The sequence below is a fragment of the Gopherus flavomarginatus genome, chromosome 1 (assembly GCF_025201925.1).
Source record: "Gopherus flavomarginatus isolate rGopFla2 chromosome 1, rGopFla2.mat.asm, whole genome shotgun sequence".
NCBI lineage: Eukaryota > Metazoa > Chordata > Testudines > Testudinidae > Gopherus > Gopherus flavomarginatus.
The window spans coordinates 269073245-269089839 of NC_066617.1; the positions used below are offsets into that span (position 1 = coordinate 269073245).

At 40.6% G+C, this 16595-nt stretch overlaps 1 protein-coding gene across 1 annotated transcript in view; it reads right to left on the reverse strand.

The window, feature by feature from the left end:
- The window catches only part of ITGBL1 (integrin subunit beta like 1), a 219331-nt gene that overhangs the window by 84859 nt on the left and 117877 nt on the right, over positions 1-16595 (reverse strand). The window contains exons 3-4 of the mRNA XM_050949570.1: positions 7157-7303; positions 1688-1810 (exon numbers count right to left, since the gene is read on the reverse strand). Coding sequence (XP_050805527.1) covers positions 1688-1810; positions 7157-7303 — 270 coding nt within the window. The remainder of the gene's footprint in view (positions 1-1687; positions 1811-7156; positions 7304-16595) is intronic.

Genomic DNA, 16595 nt, shown 5'->3' on the forward strand with positions numbered 1-16595 from the left:
CATGCTACCTGGGGAGCTATCAGAAGGAACAAGAACAATAGTCCAAGCTTCGTTATAAAAATACATGCAAGCGAGATCTGAAGGAATTTGAAATTGGTCCTGACCAATGGGAAATCTTGGCAAGTGATCATAACAAGAGTCACCATTGTCTCCATGAGGGTATCAAAGTCCATGACAGGAGCTAGCTCCTATAGCTTGAGGAGAAAAGAGCCTGTAGGAAGCAAGCAGCTCCCAACAAAGATACATACATTTGCAATAACTGCCAAAGATCATGCAATTCTCGGCTTGACCTATTCAGTCACATGAGACATTGCAAAGCATCTACATCATGGGCTGCAATTCCCACTATCTCTCGCAGATGAAAGGATGCCAACACGTGCCTAGTTTCTCTATTTGGGGTCCATCCGTGCAACTGCATATGCATATGCTTAGCTTTTAGCACATGAGGAGTAGTTCTATTGATACCCCTAGCACAACTATTCATGTGCTTAAAGTTAAGCTTGTGCATGTTTGAAGGATAAGAGCCTTAGTTTGCAAGGTCTCCAAGAGAGTGTTCCTGTCTTACTGTTTGCAATATCAACTTTAATTGGGTCCTGATCCTGACTGAGGTGTCTGGGTCCTGGTATAATATAGCCAATTTCCATAGTGATGAATTAGGAAGTCACAAACACGAAGGATGTGGTTCACTAGCACCTTTCTCTAGTAACTCTTGAATTCAACAGGCACATCAACATAAAATTGGAGTTTTACAGAGGTAAATCTAGTCGCTGGTTGGATTATGGCATCACTGAATGAAACAAGGGTAGGGAATAGGAAAAAGTTTTATAATGAGACATCGCACTGATGAGAAAGGATACACAGAAAAATGCAACAGGAGAGTTTAATGGGGTTTTGTCAAATGTCAAATGTTATCAAATGTAATAAAGTGTGGCATTTTCTCTTCACACTTGGTATGCAAAGTAAAATATATATTGAATCATTGACATATATCCCTCCCCAGCTTTTACTTTGGCCAATTATTTGATAAATTTGGCCAGCATTCCCAGGATAGGGCTTCTTTAGAGGGTCATATTACTATCATCATTTTAAAAAACAACTTATTCTATATAACCAAAGTTCTTTTATCTCCCAAGAGCAGCATGGAGAGTTAAACAAATAGAAATTATTTTGGTGTCTATACACACATGGGTAAATACAGATATTAATACATATTTGCAGTATTATGGGGATGAATTGGGTCCCCTTGTGTTTGTGGGTGTGTGTTACTCCTTTCTAATCCCACTTGTCCCAATACTGTACTTCTTTGTTTTTAATGTATCCCCTCAGTCTCTCTCTCTTTCTTCCATCCTTGCACGTATCCACTTCCACGTACCTCACTTGTTAGAAAATTAGCAGATTTGTGGAACTATGCACCCTGGCTCCTGTTTCTCTTAATAAAAGGAGACAGTGGCTCAGGGCTACTATGTTCCTCAGATTATTGTTCAGCCCACTTGCTCATCTGAAATTTCTACTCACTATTCACAGTAGATATTCATGCTATTTATCTCTTTGTCTCTCAATGTATGCATGCAATAAAGTCATTTTATAATTCCAGTAAGTAAAAATCGGAACTATTGTATTACTCTGTTGCATGTCTCAACCAGCTTTGACTGATCTTCTTATTGTACTTATTTACTAATGCACTTACCTGTACAGATCTCGCCTGTTTCATCATCTATGCATTCTCGGTCATCACACTCACAAAATTTACCATAGATGAGTCCATTCCCTTCTGAATTCTCACACTTGCATCTGCCACATTGGCACACGCCTGTAAACATTAAAAAAACCCACTCTTGTGATTATAGTTAATAGAAAAAATAGTTGTTGCTGTTTTAATTAAGCCAACAGTGGTTTTATATGCCTTATAGCTGAGCTCACTGAAAACTTAAGATAAACCAGGAGGTCAGGGGAGTCCATCTGAAGTGTAAATAGAGTTTTTTAAGTGCCCCACTCTACAAAGAATAAAGAACCATAACAAGAAGTATCATACTTCTCTAGAGCCAAGTAAAATTCACCTCCAGGGCTGCCTGTCAACAGCTACCCCAAAGGCATCATAAAATCCACAAACATGAATGCAACAGTAGAAGACATTCTCTTTCTCTCGTGAAGGAAGAAAGTTGAATTCTACACTGCCAATTTCTCAAGGATGGAATCTGACTTTGTCCAGCTCAATGGCCATATGGCAACAGATGAGCATGACAGGACAATTGAGATCCTAGAAATAATATTGGAAGCATCCCCTCAATATATTTAGAGAGTCCCACAACATCCTAATATCCCCTACACAATCATAATTTTGACAATGTGGTCCCAATGTAGTGAGATGGGGAAAACCCCAAGAAATCAGTCTGAACTAATTTTGAGGGAGAACCACCTGCAGTAAGAACTCATGCACAGATGTCAGGGAAGAGGACTCAACTTTATATAGCAGTTATCACTTCAATACCTTTAATTTGCCAACTGACTAGCTAATTGCAGTGTAAATGTGAATCAATCAGTAAGTACTTTACCAATATATAATTAGAAATGGTTAATAGAACTGTAAGCTTTTTCTGCGAGGATGTACGTTACAGGGATATTTGACATAATACTGGAGGATCAATCCTTCAGTCACTGATCTTAAACTTTTCTGCAACATTCCTTGGTTATGAGAGAAGATTCCTTGGCCTATTCATGTAGTTTTCACTAGGCTCGGCAAACCGGTCAATTAACTGTTCAAATAATGTCAAATTATCAGTCAATTGATTGTCTATTATTTGACCATGGTCAAATATTGTAAAATATTGCAGCAAGAATACCCTGATGTAGGTGGCGGACTATCTTTTGATGGCATTATGGTGCCATTCTTTCATTTTTTAGATTTGAAGTTCATTGTTTTGCATTTTTCTGAGTTAAAATAACTCACTTAAGCAACTTACGGCTTAAATAACAATACAAAACAAAAACTTGTGGTACTAGCATAACATCTGCTGATCATCATGCTGATGACTCTGCTCATATGTTAAATCCCTTCCCTTTCCCCTGCTGGTGCATTGAGACCACAGCTCATCATGCTGGACAATACAGTCTTATTCTCTCCTTGTACTCCCCTATCTGCCTGTCTACATCCATCGGTTGTCTCTTGTCTTAAACTGTAAGCTCGCTGGGGCAGACACTGACTTTTTGTTCCGTGTTTGTACAATTCCTAGCATAATGGGGCCCTAGGCACTACCAGAATAAACATAAAAAAAATCAGCAATTTGCATTCTAAAGTTATCTAGGAGTTTGCTTCAGCTGTGTTCATGCCTCTTGTGTATTTGCTTTCCACCAAAATTCAGTAGATGAGATTACTGGAATAAAAACTGGTATCCAAAGCAGCACATGTAAGCTAATAATAGATGATACTATTGCAGATATCAATTTTTAAATTCAGATATGTATTTACAATAGAAAGTAGACTGAGTGTCACACTCATTCAGACAGGGAATAGAAACATGCCATGTGATCTACATGCCCAAGCTAAACAACTCAAATTTAAAAACATTGACAAGAACTTGATTACAAAGAAGCTACAGATCAAGAATTATTTGTTGAAGTTCATTAGCGAACAATGTTGGATAATGAATAACTTCAAGAAAACTCCAGTTTCTCAGCAGATGATTCACAAATCGAAAAGGAGAGAAAATGTATTCATTACAAGTTATTCAACCAGCTTTATGCACAACTATGTGCATGCATTTATAGAAAATGGATTGGGCAGTTGGGCTCCTATCATCATGGTAGGCTTGTGTTTTTGAAAAGATAGTATATATATATATTTCTTTCTGCTTCAGATATGAACCCTAGAGTCTAAGAATAAAGCAATGAAGGTCAACTCCCTGAGTGAAAGACCTGGTGCCTAGCTGGGCAAGTACTTGCAATAAATACACGATGATATACTTGTTACTTCAGTGTCACACATATATCAGATACCTGTTCCAGGTTCTAGGCAATCCGACAAATATTTAAAAAAACATAGTCCAAACCCGCAGAACACCAATCATAGCCGGTAAACAAAAGACATTACAAAACTAAAACATTCCTGCCTCAAGTCCCACAGCCTACTCCAAATCGTTCCAAACTCAGCCACTTCAAATGGCTGCTCAGCTAGTTGGGCTTCTCAGTGAATCTCAGAAATTAACAGATTCAGGCCATCTCCAGCCAAGAGATGGGGGAGAGTGAATTCAAAAGGGAAGAGGTGCTGAGGGAGAAAGCTCTCCTAGCAGCATCTTCTCTTTTACCATGAGGGGGCTCCAGCTCATGCATTTTAGCTGATCACAACTGATGATGTCTCATGTTGAGAGCCAAACTTCCATTTAGGTCTTCATCAAAAACAGTATTTTAAACTCCACCCAGAAAGAAACAGGTAGGCAGTGCAGATCCCAGAACACCTCACAGAAGAATACTTTGCTTAACATTTACACATATTTGTGTGTCTAAATTAAACATGTGTGTATGTTATTTGTTTCCACAATTGCTTGAGCTGCCTTTGATAATCTGGGTCTATATGATGTTTAGCAAAGAGGGAGCTGTGTGGATGTAGCTTTATAGCCAAGTCGTGGTCCTTCTCTTGTTCAAAGTGGTAAGTCAGTTACTTTGTTTATATAGTTTCTCTAATCTCTCTCTCTCTCTCTCTCTTTGACACATTGGATCATGGCTCATTTCTGGTTTAAAACTTGATAATGACTCTCTATTGTTCAACACTTCTCTTTGCCCATCAATATCTCAAATCTGACAAGCTGTAAGAGAGCGTTTCACTACTGCATTGAAGAAAATACCAAAACATGACAATATAAACTGATTATGTAGAACAAATCTAGGTCCAGTAACCAGATATCTTTACAAAGAGAATTTCCACAACTCTGGGTTTTACTGTCATGTTTTAAGGTGCACCACTTGAAGAAAGGGGCAGAAACTAAAGGTTTTTGTATAAACAGAAAAGCAAAAGGAGAGAGAGCGCAGCTCTGATTACAAGAAAACCTAGTCTTTAGCTCTCAGTCTTACCCTTAAGCAGCTGATTGAGTCTTCACCAACCAGTCCTGCCTTAATTCCTCTCCTGCCTATAGTCAAGTAACAAGTATCATATCAAACATGGATTAGACTCGCATGGCTACACTAGAGAGTTGCAGCACTGGTGAGGGCGTTACAGTGCTGCAACTTAGGATGTGGCCACATTTGCAAAGCACGGCCAGCGCTGCAACTCCCTGGTTGCAACGCTGGCGGTACACCCGGTCAAGCCTAGGGTGTAGCGATCCCAGCGCTGGTGATCCAGCGCTGGTCAGCAAGTGTGGACACCATCAGCGCTTTTATTGACCTCCGGGGTATAAGGAGGTATCCCAGAATTCCTGTCCACAACAAACCGGAAGAAAGGGGGAGCTCGGAGTTCAGCCAAACTGCTTATTTAAAAACAAACACAGCTCCTGTTTGCTGAGCGAGCGGAGGCAGGCAGGGGAATTACTTTGGAATGTTCACAGCTGTTTGCTTGAAGAGAGAAACAGCACGCTCACACGGCAGGGGGGAGGGGGAAGTCCATGTTGAGCAGATGCTTATTTGGTCTGACGGCTATTTAGGAGTGCATAATTTGCATTTAGTGAATGAGAGAGGGGTGGGGGAAGGGGTCAGAACTTTTAAAATGACTGAAGGTAGGCACTGTGTGTCTTCCAGTCCTAGAACTTGCAAGGCAGGGAGCTGAGAACAGTGTCAGCTCCAAAAATCCAATCTCTCTGTCTCTCCCACGCTCCCTGTCACATTCCACCCCACCCCCCTCTTTTGAAAAGCACGTTGCAGCCACTTGAATGCTGGGATAGCTGCCCACAATGCACCACTCCCAACAGCGCTGCAAATGCTGCAAATGTGGCCACACTGCAGCGCTGGTAGCTGTCAGTGTGGCCACACTGCAGCGCTGGCCCTACACAGCTGTACGAACACAGCTGTAACTACCAGCGCTGCAGAACTGTAAGTGTAGCCATGGCCTCAGCTAATTCCTAGTACTTTTGCAGTCTATGTTATCTCCAGCAAAGGAATGACAATGCTTAATCATTAGTTTAATGTCAAAATGCCAAAATGAGTAAGAGAACTATCCCATACATATAAAATTACATATGTGTATGGGCTTAAATGTAAATTAAAATACTGGCAATGCTGGGCAAAAGTGTGAACTTGGCAACTCCTCCCACTGTCAGATTCACATAGAGATTTGTGAACGTTAATCAGCAGAATCTGATTTCAGTTCAAATTGCCTGCAAATGTCCACCAAAATTTTAAGGCTGTGCAGCTGGATCTTCAAGACAGTTCTATCTTCCCCTGTTTGTCTACGTGGTAATTCCCACTGAGGTCAGCACGAATCATAAAACTTAAACAAAGGATAAAAAGAGTTACAACAGCTCAGAATGTAGAAGGGTTTTGGCTGGAGGTTCCCTAACCAAAATTACATGGCAAATGTTTTGTGATAGTAAGTTTTAATAATTAGTGTTAAAGCTTCCGTTTAAATTTCCAGAAGGGAAGTTTGCAAATGCCTCCTTTGCATCTGACCAAAACAAAAATATCTAAGCCCCTCTCAGTGTAAATGTTGTTACCACATCCTTCTGAGGAGTAAAACATCTGGCCCAGCTGGAGTCTTCATCAATTTAAATAGTTATGAATGAGCCAGAACACTTAAGAAAGCATTTTGAGTACACTTTAGAGGTAATTTAAAAGTCATAAAAATATTTTCACATAAATCCTTATAAAAAGTTTAAACTAGCATTGCCTATCATGTCTAGCAATCTGCATACTACAGTTTAGGTTACATTTTTTCCCACTGATTCTTCTGGATGAAGAAGTAATTTGGAACAGCTGGAGTCCATGTCAATTTCAAAGGAAAGACTCAGCCTGCTGACTTATTTTCATTGTATTGTCTGAATTCCATTAAACACACACACACACACACACACATGCTGACAAATAGAATTTCACATAAGTTTAGTATGTCTCTATAAGTATACTAAGCCATCTTTACAACCATATTCTGTGAAGTTTTAATTAAACCATGTCAAATGTCATCATGATATACAAGGTAACACAGGAAGAACTATAACCATTAACAAAAATATCTTACCTGCATTAGAACAGATAATATCTTGAGAATTCTTACACATTTCATTGCTCTTCTTCCGTGTAAGGCTGCAAGTAGTTGGGTACTGACAAGCGTCACCATACCAGCCTTCATCACATTTGCATTTCCCACAGTCACACTTTCCATGGCCTAGGAATTTAAGGAGACAGTGTCAAAATCAGTTGTCATTCTAACCTATCTTTTAGAATATACTTTTCTAAAAAGCTACTGTTGCATCAAAAACGTTTAAAGTTGACATCCTTAAAAAATCCTCTTTGTCACATTTGCACAATTATAAACATGACTGCTTTTCTAAAAGCTAGAAAAAGTTTAAATTAATTTTGAAGAGAGATTTTAAATGTATGTAACTTTAGTTTCAGAGTACATTATTTTGATAGTCCTGAATGACTATTTTTAAAAAGGGATTACAGAATTAGACTACTACTACATAAACATTATTTATAGCCCCAAAACCTTTTTTTTTTTTAGTATTTTAATTGCTAACCATTATTATCTCAATAAAATGATAGCAAGACAATGGGATATATATTTCATGAGTAGCATGAATATCATTGCTTGGTAGGTTAACACTGCAAGAGCTTCAAGGACCAATCCAACTGCTTTTTCCATCAATAGATGGTATGGCATATATCAGCAGAGAACTCTACACTACAGGTCTTTTGCAATATTTCCCAGGGCAAAGATATTCATGTGAACTATGAGCAAAATGTGTCATTTCAACTACTTTTTCTTTATACAAGGTCCAATAGGTTTTTACAAATCCTTTAAATGTCTTAAAAGATTTCTGACTAGATCACTGACTGCACTGTTCATTTATGCTGCAGTTGAACCATTGTATTCCAAATTAATCATTATGCATAAATTACAGTCAGTTAATTTCCAATTTCCTCCTTACACTTTTAGACTATGTATGATCTTGGATAAACCAATCTATCAAGAACAACATATGGCTTCAAACAGTTGCACACAAAAGGCATCTATCTAATTGGCAGGTCAGCATTCTAAATGGGTCACTTAATTTCTCAGCAATAAAATCTTACCACAGTTGATTTTAAATATGTCAATTTGTCTGCAGTTAGAAACAACAACATTAAAGTACAACATACCTTCTGCTAATATAGTGGAATTTAAATAAGCTATTGTAAACAAATTGTTTTCATGATATAAAGCCAGTTTATTTGCTAATTAAATACATTTTGTATGTACCTACTCCGGTGATCCAGAGACACAGTTCATCAATTAAAGGACATGTTAAGGAATATCATTATTCAGTTCTTTTTAAATAAATAAATGAAATAAAAAAGATTTGTTAAAGACTTGTCTGATGACTTGTTCATATGATTTCTGTTTGCACATGAAAAGGGTGAATGACAGCAGAAAGAGAGTGGGGGGGGGGCACAATATTTATATAAAATTTTCCTGCTTCATTGGTGGTTAATGGCATAACCCTCATTGGAAAAGGAAGATAAACCCTAGTGCAGCCAAATCAAACCAAAATAAAACAAACAACTAAAAGCCATATCCTTTTCTGTTTTAAAGAATACTCTGGACAGCAGCTAAGGCTTCTTACATCCCAGCTTCCCTGCTGATTTACTGGCTCAATCTCATCTGGTAAAGAAAAGAGGCTCCAATAAAAAGGAGAAATACTTTTTTCGCTGTTGTTGCTTTAACTAAACAATACTGCAACTCAGTGGCAACTGCTGCATACTTTCCCTTACTTGGTCTGGCAGCACAAATCTCTCTCAATCATCTGAGATAGGCACAAACTAAAATATATTAGTGCACAAAGGAGAAAACCTAAGAGTGTAACTGTACATGTATGTGTGTCTCTTTTAGAAAAACAAACATTTGAGAATATTTTGATAATCACTCTTAAAAGAGAAAAAAATCTGAGTGTGAAGTCCTTAAGTTAGCCTCTCTCTTTTTCTGTTTATTATGGGCCACTTTGCCAGTTTGTGATCTAGACCAGAGTAAGAGGGGTAAGACTCTAAGAGTGCATTTGTAGATGCATGTTTCATTTATTGTACTTATTGTATTTGTTGAGCACCAACAGGACACAAAAATATAGCCCTCATTCCCAAGAGTTTACAGTCTAAAAGAAAAATACAGAATAGATTTGGTCTTTTGGTTAAGGCACCAAATTGGAATTCAGTAGATTGGGTTCATTTCCTGGTTCTGCACAAAGACCAAGTCACTTAGATTCTCCTGTTGTAAAAGTGAGGATTAATAATACTCCCATTTCTCATAAAGATGTTGGAAGGACAAATTCATTAATGTCTGTGAGATTCTCAGATACTACAGATGACACTGGTCTACAATTTTTGAGAAGTCGTCTGCTTCAGAGATAAAATGTGATATTTATTATGTATTTTGATGTGCTTAATTCAAATATGACAATTAAAACAACTGATTGGCTACTGTTTCTAAGATATTTAAGTTTTTACATTTTATGTATATGTATATTGTGTAGATAGTAGAGTTTTAATCATAAATTTTAAACCTAGGTCTTTTCATGTGTTTATGGTTGCTTTACATGAAAATATTTCACCTGTCCTGTTTATGTCCTTTAAAAATCAGCAAAAGGGTTATATAAATAAAATTTATTATGAAACAAAAGGCAAAAAACTATTCTGTACATAGTTTAGTCCTATTCAGTATCTACTCGGTGCTTCTTGGCTTGTCTCTTGTATTCATTAAATGGAGCATCTCTTGTCACTGTCCAGCAATAGTCTGCAAGCATTGATGGGCTCCATTTGCCCTGATAGCCAGCCAGGAGATTCCAGTGCTGTAGTCTGGAGCCCAACAGCTCTGCCTTACTCTTGGGTAGTTCCAAATCCCTGACAAGGTCATTCAGTTCACCTTGTGTTATGAGGTGTGGTTCAGAGGAGGAGGATGGGAGAAAATGTGGGTCCTGTGACATTGATGGTTCAGGACCAGAAGTTTCATCCTCTTCTTCTTCCTCGTCTGACTCAAGTGAGAATGATTCTGGTGCATCAGGAACCAGCAGTCCTTCTCCGTGGGGTACTGGGCGTATAGCTGATGGAATGTTTGGATAATGCACAGTCCACTTTTTCTTCTTTGACACACCTTTCCCAACAGGAGGCACCATGCAGAAGTAACAATTGCTGGTATGATCTGTTGGCTCTCTCCAAATCATTGGCACTGCAAAAGGCATAGATTTCCTTTTCCTGTTCAACCACTGGCGAAGATTTGTTGCACAAGTCTTGCAGCATATGCGTGGGGCCCACCTCTTATCCTGATCTCCAGTTTTGCAGCCAAAATAAAGGTGATAGGCTTTCTTAACCATAGTGGCTTTACTGCGCTTTTGTGATGCAAAAGTCACTTCACCACAAATGTAGCAGAAGTTATCTGTACTGTTCACACAAGTATGAGGCATCTCTGCTCACTTTGGCTAAACAGAAATGTGTCCCTTTGCAGAATCAAACACTGACAAATAAGAGAGCACGACACTGTATGATTTCTAGAGCTGATATAGGGCAATTTGTTCAGCAGAGTGATGTAAGCTTCGTTATGATTGCATCATCCATGACTTGTAGGAATAACATGATGCAATTCATATCATGTATGACGCAATACCAGCTTCAGATTGCATCATTCATTGTTTTGCCTCAAAAGCAAGTACTGTCCAAACCCAGTCATATTTATTCCTAGATCCAGTCAAAGATGTATTTTAGTCATTTCTGGTTTAAATTGAGATCCCTTCCCTTTATAACTCACTTATCCTCCGCCATTCCCAAGTCAAGGGTCGTATACACTGACCCAATAGCATATCTTGAAAACTAGAGCCAATCAACAATTTTAAGCATCATTTTCGTTCTCAGTGACCCAGAATTAGTAAAGTTTGACTACATTTATTTCAGAAGCATGTTGGCTGTAGAGCAGTGTGATCAGAGCCACGTAGACAAGAAAATAAAATGATAAGGAGCCATTAGGAAAGAGAGATAACAAGAACAAAAATATCACATAATGTCACCATATTAAACCCTGGGATGCATTCATCTTGAATACTGCATGCAGTTCTGCTCTTTACAGCTAAAAATATATACATTAGAATTGGAAAAAGTACATAGAAGGGCAACAAAAATGACTAGAGGTATGGTACAGCTTCCATATAGGGAGAGTATGGAAAAAATGGAGACAGTTCAGCTTAGAAAAGAGATGATTCAGGGGGATGTGATAGAGGTCTATAAAATAATAAATGTTATGGAAAAAGTGAATAAGAAAGTGTTATTTACCCTTCACATAACATAAGAACTAGGGGTCACCCAATGAAATTAATAAGCAGCGGGTTTAAGACAAACATAAGAAAGTACTTCTTTACACAACACACAGTCAACCTGTGCAACTCATTGCCATGGGATGTTGTGAAGTGTAAAAGTATCCTTGGGTTAAAAAAAGAATTAAGTTCAGGGAGGATAAGTCTATCAATGGATATTAGCCAAGATGGTCAGGGAGGGAACCTGAGGATCTGTGTGCCCCTAAACCTCTGACTGCCAGCAGCTGGGACTGGACAATAGCAGATGGATCACTCGATAATTGCCCTGTTCTGTTCATTCTCTTGGAAGCATCAGGCACCGACCACTGTCAGAAGACAGGATACTGGGCTAGATAGATGATTGGTCTGACCCAGTTTGGCCATTCTTATGCAAGGAATTGTGTTGTCTTTTAAATCATTTTTCATATATTTTTTCTGAGGCACTCTTCGTCAAGCACTGAGTTTAAAGCTATGCTTGAGAAGTTGACCTTGCAGTGCACCAAGTTCTTAAATAAAGCCCTTGGTTCACTAAGCAACTACATTAGATATATTGCCTCTGGTGGAATTTCAATTTACATTTCTAGGAATAACCTGCAGTGACAAGGGGGAAAAAAAGTTATAGGCATATTCTCCTGTTGGACATTTGAGATCCAGCTTATTCCAAGACAAATCATCTTCAAAACAAACAAAAAACAATTCCCCAAAAATCTCCCAGTCTTGCAGATGGAGGTAACTTTTTCTGATTTTTTTTTACTTCTAGGATTTCACTCTCTTCTGATAACTAAAAACTTAGCCATTATTTGTGATAACACAGTCTAGAGCAGCGGTGGCCAAATGGTGGCTCCGGAGCCACACTGGCTCTTCTGAAGTTAATATGCAGCTCCTTGTATAGGCACCGACTCCAGGGGGGAGTTACAGGCGCCAACTTTCCAATGTGCTGAAGGGTGCTCACTGCTCAACCCCTGACTCTGCCACAGGCTCTGCCCCCACTCTACCCCTTCCCGCCCCCTCCCCTGAGCCTGCCGTGCCCTCGTTCTTCCCCCTTCCCCTCCAGAGCCTCCTACACACCACAAAACAGCTGATTGGAAGGGAAGGGGAGGCACTGGTGGGCAGGAGGCGCTGGCAGTGGGGCAGGAAGCAGATGGGGGGCTGCTGATTTATTACTGTGGCTCTTTGGCAACGTACATTGATAAATTCTGGCTCCTTCTCAGGTTAAGAGGCAAAAAAAAAATGTCTGAAATTTTTTTCCAGCAAAAAAATTCAGATTCAGTAACTAATTCATATTGGTTTTGTCATGTTGGTGCAGTCAAAAAAAAACAAAGACAATTAAAAAAACCAAACCTTTTTGTTGCCACATGTTCAAAATGAAACATTTCAATTTTTCAGTTCAAAATGACTTTTTCCAATTTCCTATAATTTTATTAAAAAACAGTCATGAGCATTTTAAAAATGTCATAATCTAAACAAACCATTTTGTCTGACCTAAAGCAATTATTCTTCCTACTTTTTCAGAATTTCTAGCAAACAGGAGATCCATTATCCACATAGCTCTAGTCAACCGGGACTTTCCAAAAAACAGAAATGAATGCAGGAATTTTAGAAAAATGAACATTTGAAAATATTTTGATAATGACTCTTAAAAATGAAAAAAATCTGAGTGTGAAATCTTTAAGTTAGCCACTCTCTTTTTATGGTTATTATGGACCAGTTTGCCAGTCTGTGAGAGGGGTAAGACAGTTGGTGATGCCCCTGCAGCACCCAGGGAGTTAGTCTGAGTGCATGTTTACACTACAAAATAAAGTTGACTCTATGTAATTTGACCTTGAGCCTCTGATTTAAGTCAATTGTGCGTGACTACACCATGCTCATTGTGTCGGTGGAGTGCCTCCTCCCTAGTAGTGCCTGCATCAATACACAAAGCAGTGCATTGTGGATAGCTATGTCGAAGTGCAACTTGCTGCAGTATGTTTTGGGAAGTTTGTGCAATGCTTCATGGGACCAAAACATTGTCACAGGGGAGAATGGGAACATTGCATTAGCATCCCATGATGCACTGTCCTCTCTCCCTCATATCAATAGCAAACAACCCAGTGGTTTTTGCGCCTTATTTTGAAACCACGCGCGTACGCCATAGCCCAAGAAGCATGGAGCCTGCTCAGTTGTGCACTCTTGCTGAAAGCATCTCAAACACCTCGTGCCTTCTCCTGCAGTATTTCCAGAGCTGACATAGGGACCACCGTGCAATGTCCTGCAAGCAGCCCTGCTGCAAGCCATTGAAAAGAACAATTCACAGTTGCTGCTGGCTGTCTCAGAGCACCTGCACACAGTTGAGCACCGTTTCTGGTCACGTGAAACAAGCTCTGACGAATGGGACGGCACCATTTTGCAGGTATGGGATGACGAGCAGTGGCAGGAGAACTTTCAAATGCGTACGGAAACTTTCCAGGAAGTTTATGCAGAGCTTTCCCCTGACCTGCAGCTCAGCAACACAAAAATGAGACCCGCTCTGACACTGGAGAAGCAAGTGGCGATCGTTGTATGGACGCTTGCAATGCCAGACAGTTACCGGTCAGTGGGAATCAATTCAGAGTAGGTAAATCAGTGGTGTGTAACCTGCAGCCCGCAGGCTGTACAAGGCTGTCAGGGTAATCTGCCAACGGGCTGCGAGACAGTGTTTACATTGACTGTCCACAGACACGGCCGCCTGCAGCTCCTAGTGGTTGCAGTTCACTGTTTCTGGCTAATGGGAGCTGTGGGAAGCGGCGTGGACCACAGGGACATGCTGGAGGGAGGTTGTGAGCCAGGCGATGCTGACTGGTTGGTCAGCAGGGGCTGCAGAGGGACTCTACCCTCCTGCATCTGTTCCTGCAGCTCAACTAGACACCTCACCATGACTGAGTGGTCCCTCATAATCTGAAGCATCTCATCCCGCGTGCCATGCTTTTGCTCCTGAGATGATTTCCTGATCTTTATGTCCATGTCTAATTTCTCAGACAGTGAAATCCTCCAGGCTCTGAGCTGTGTGTCAGCTATCCCTGAGGCATTCATTATCTTGGTGAACATGTCCTCCTGCGTCCTCTTTCTCCTCCTTCTAATCAGTGAAGGTCTCCGTACAGGTGTTGATGACACGGCAAAGGACACATTTCCCAGGTTTAAGGCATGGAAAAGAACAAAGCAACTATTGTAAATGCATACAATGTTTCCAGAGCAAGGCTGTTTTTATGAAAAAAAAAATCAAAACCCCATATTATGCTAGGTGAAAGCCATAACATAATCAGAATCCCTACCCATTCAATGAGCCTGTTCCAGCCACAGTGAATAGGCCCCCTGAGTCAGGGGTGCCTGCACTTTTCCTGAAGTTTGAGGCAGACTCACATCGGGAGCATAGGTAGCTAGCTGAACAACCTCCCCTCCCCCTAGCAACATTGGATTTTGTTTAAGAACAGGGGGCAGGGAGCGTTTTCACTCCCAAATTGTGGAATTTCACATGGGGGGCCTCCAAAAGGGCGGGAGAAAAACACAGGAAGCCCACTCCCAGTCCGGTATCAGCCAGTTGAACTACATGCCAATCCACGCCGAGCACATTAAAGGCAGCATGGTTTGGCAATCTGGAATTTGGGGGTGGATGTCTCTACATGCTCTATTGTTTGTTGTATAAGCACTTTTAATGAAAACTTCCCGTTTCCTCTAGGCAAGCCTATGTGATATCAGTCTCCTGAGGGTAACAGAGGTGGAAAGGGAGGAGATGCTGCAAGATCTGGGTATAGACTTGGTCCTCATGCTGCTATGCTGGGTATTGCAATGATGCCAGCAGAATTAATTCAGGAGTTGCATGGAAAAGTGTTCTACCATGGTGGAAGAAACAAGACTGCCCTCCCCAGAAACCTTCTGCAAAGGATTGCAGAGTACCTCCATGAAAGTTTCCTAGAGATCTCCATAGAGGATTCCTGGACTATCCAAGTCCACATAAACAGTCTTTTCTGAGGCCACCTTCTGCATAGCTGAAGCAGCCTCTTGGAAGTAGAGACCCACAGCACCTCGTTTTTTCTTCACAGTAAACTTGCAATAAAACCAAATGTGTGTGCTCACTAAAGTTTAACTGAAATTTGATTGGAACTTTATACTCACCAGAGGTGCCTTCCCTGGCATCACAGTCAGCCACAGGGCTCCAGGGTTAAAAATATTTCCTGACTCTCGGGGAGAATGGATCCACCACTCGCCTGCCTCTCACTCTCCTCCTCCTCTTCCTCATCCACCATATTGTCCTATTTGTTCTCCCTAGAGTCACACATCTGAGAGGTGTCCACATTGCTTTTGGGGGTACTGGTAGGGTCACACCTGAGAACCTCATGCAGCTCATTGTAGAACCGGCATGTGTGGGGATCAGAACCAGAACGACTGTTTGCCTCCCTTGCCTTCTGGTACACTTTGCGAAGTTCTTTTATTTTCACACAGCACTGCTCTGTGTCCCTCGTGTAGCTCTTCTCCCCAATGGCCCCACGTGATCTTGGCATAGATGTCAGCATTTCTTCTGCTGGGTAGATGCTCTGCCTGCATAGACTCTTCTCCCTATACAACAATAAGATCCACCACCTCCTATGCAGACTAGGCTGGAGTCTCCATGATCAGCTGTGCTGGTGTGCTCCCAATGCTAATCAAACAGGAAATGGGAAATAAAATGTTCCCAGGGCTTTAGCAGGGGCGGTGCTGTTTGCTATGTACCTGGCTGCAGCACAGCGGAGTTGAGAATGATCTCCAGAGTGGTCACAGATGAACATTATGGGACACCAGCGGGAGGCCAATTAAGTCAAATTACACAATGCTGCATCTGCACTACCTCACTGTTGACCCATGAAAATCGAATTAAGTGCTACACCTCTCACAGAGGTGCAGTACAGAAATCAACATTAGAGGCAACTTAGGGCAGTGGAAAGGACCCAGTAGTGTAGACGAATACATTAACAGGTCAATTTAAGGTGGCTTCCAGGCCTGAGTCACAATCTCTTGCTGATCCAGGGTGGGCCTATGCTGCGACAGGTGATGTGCAGCTTTTGCCTTTTCTTTTCAGCCATGTTTTAGTGACTTATTTTTCTCCACTAAAGCTATACAAAATGTATTTTAACAGGCTAAAACACTAACAAAAGT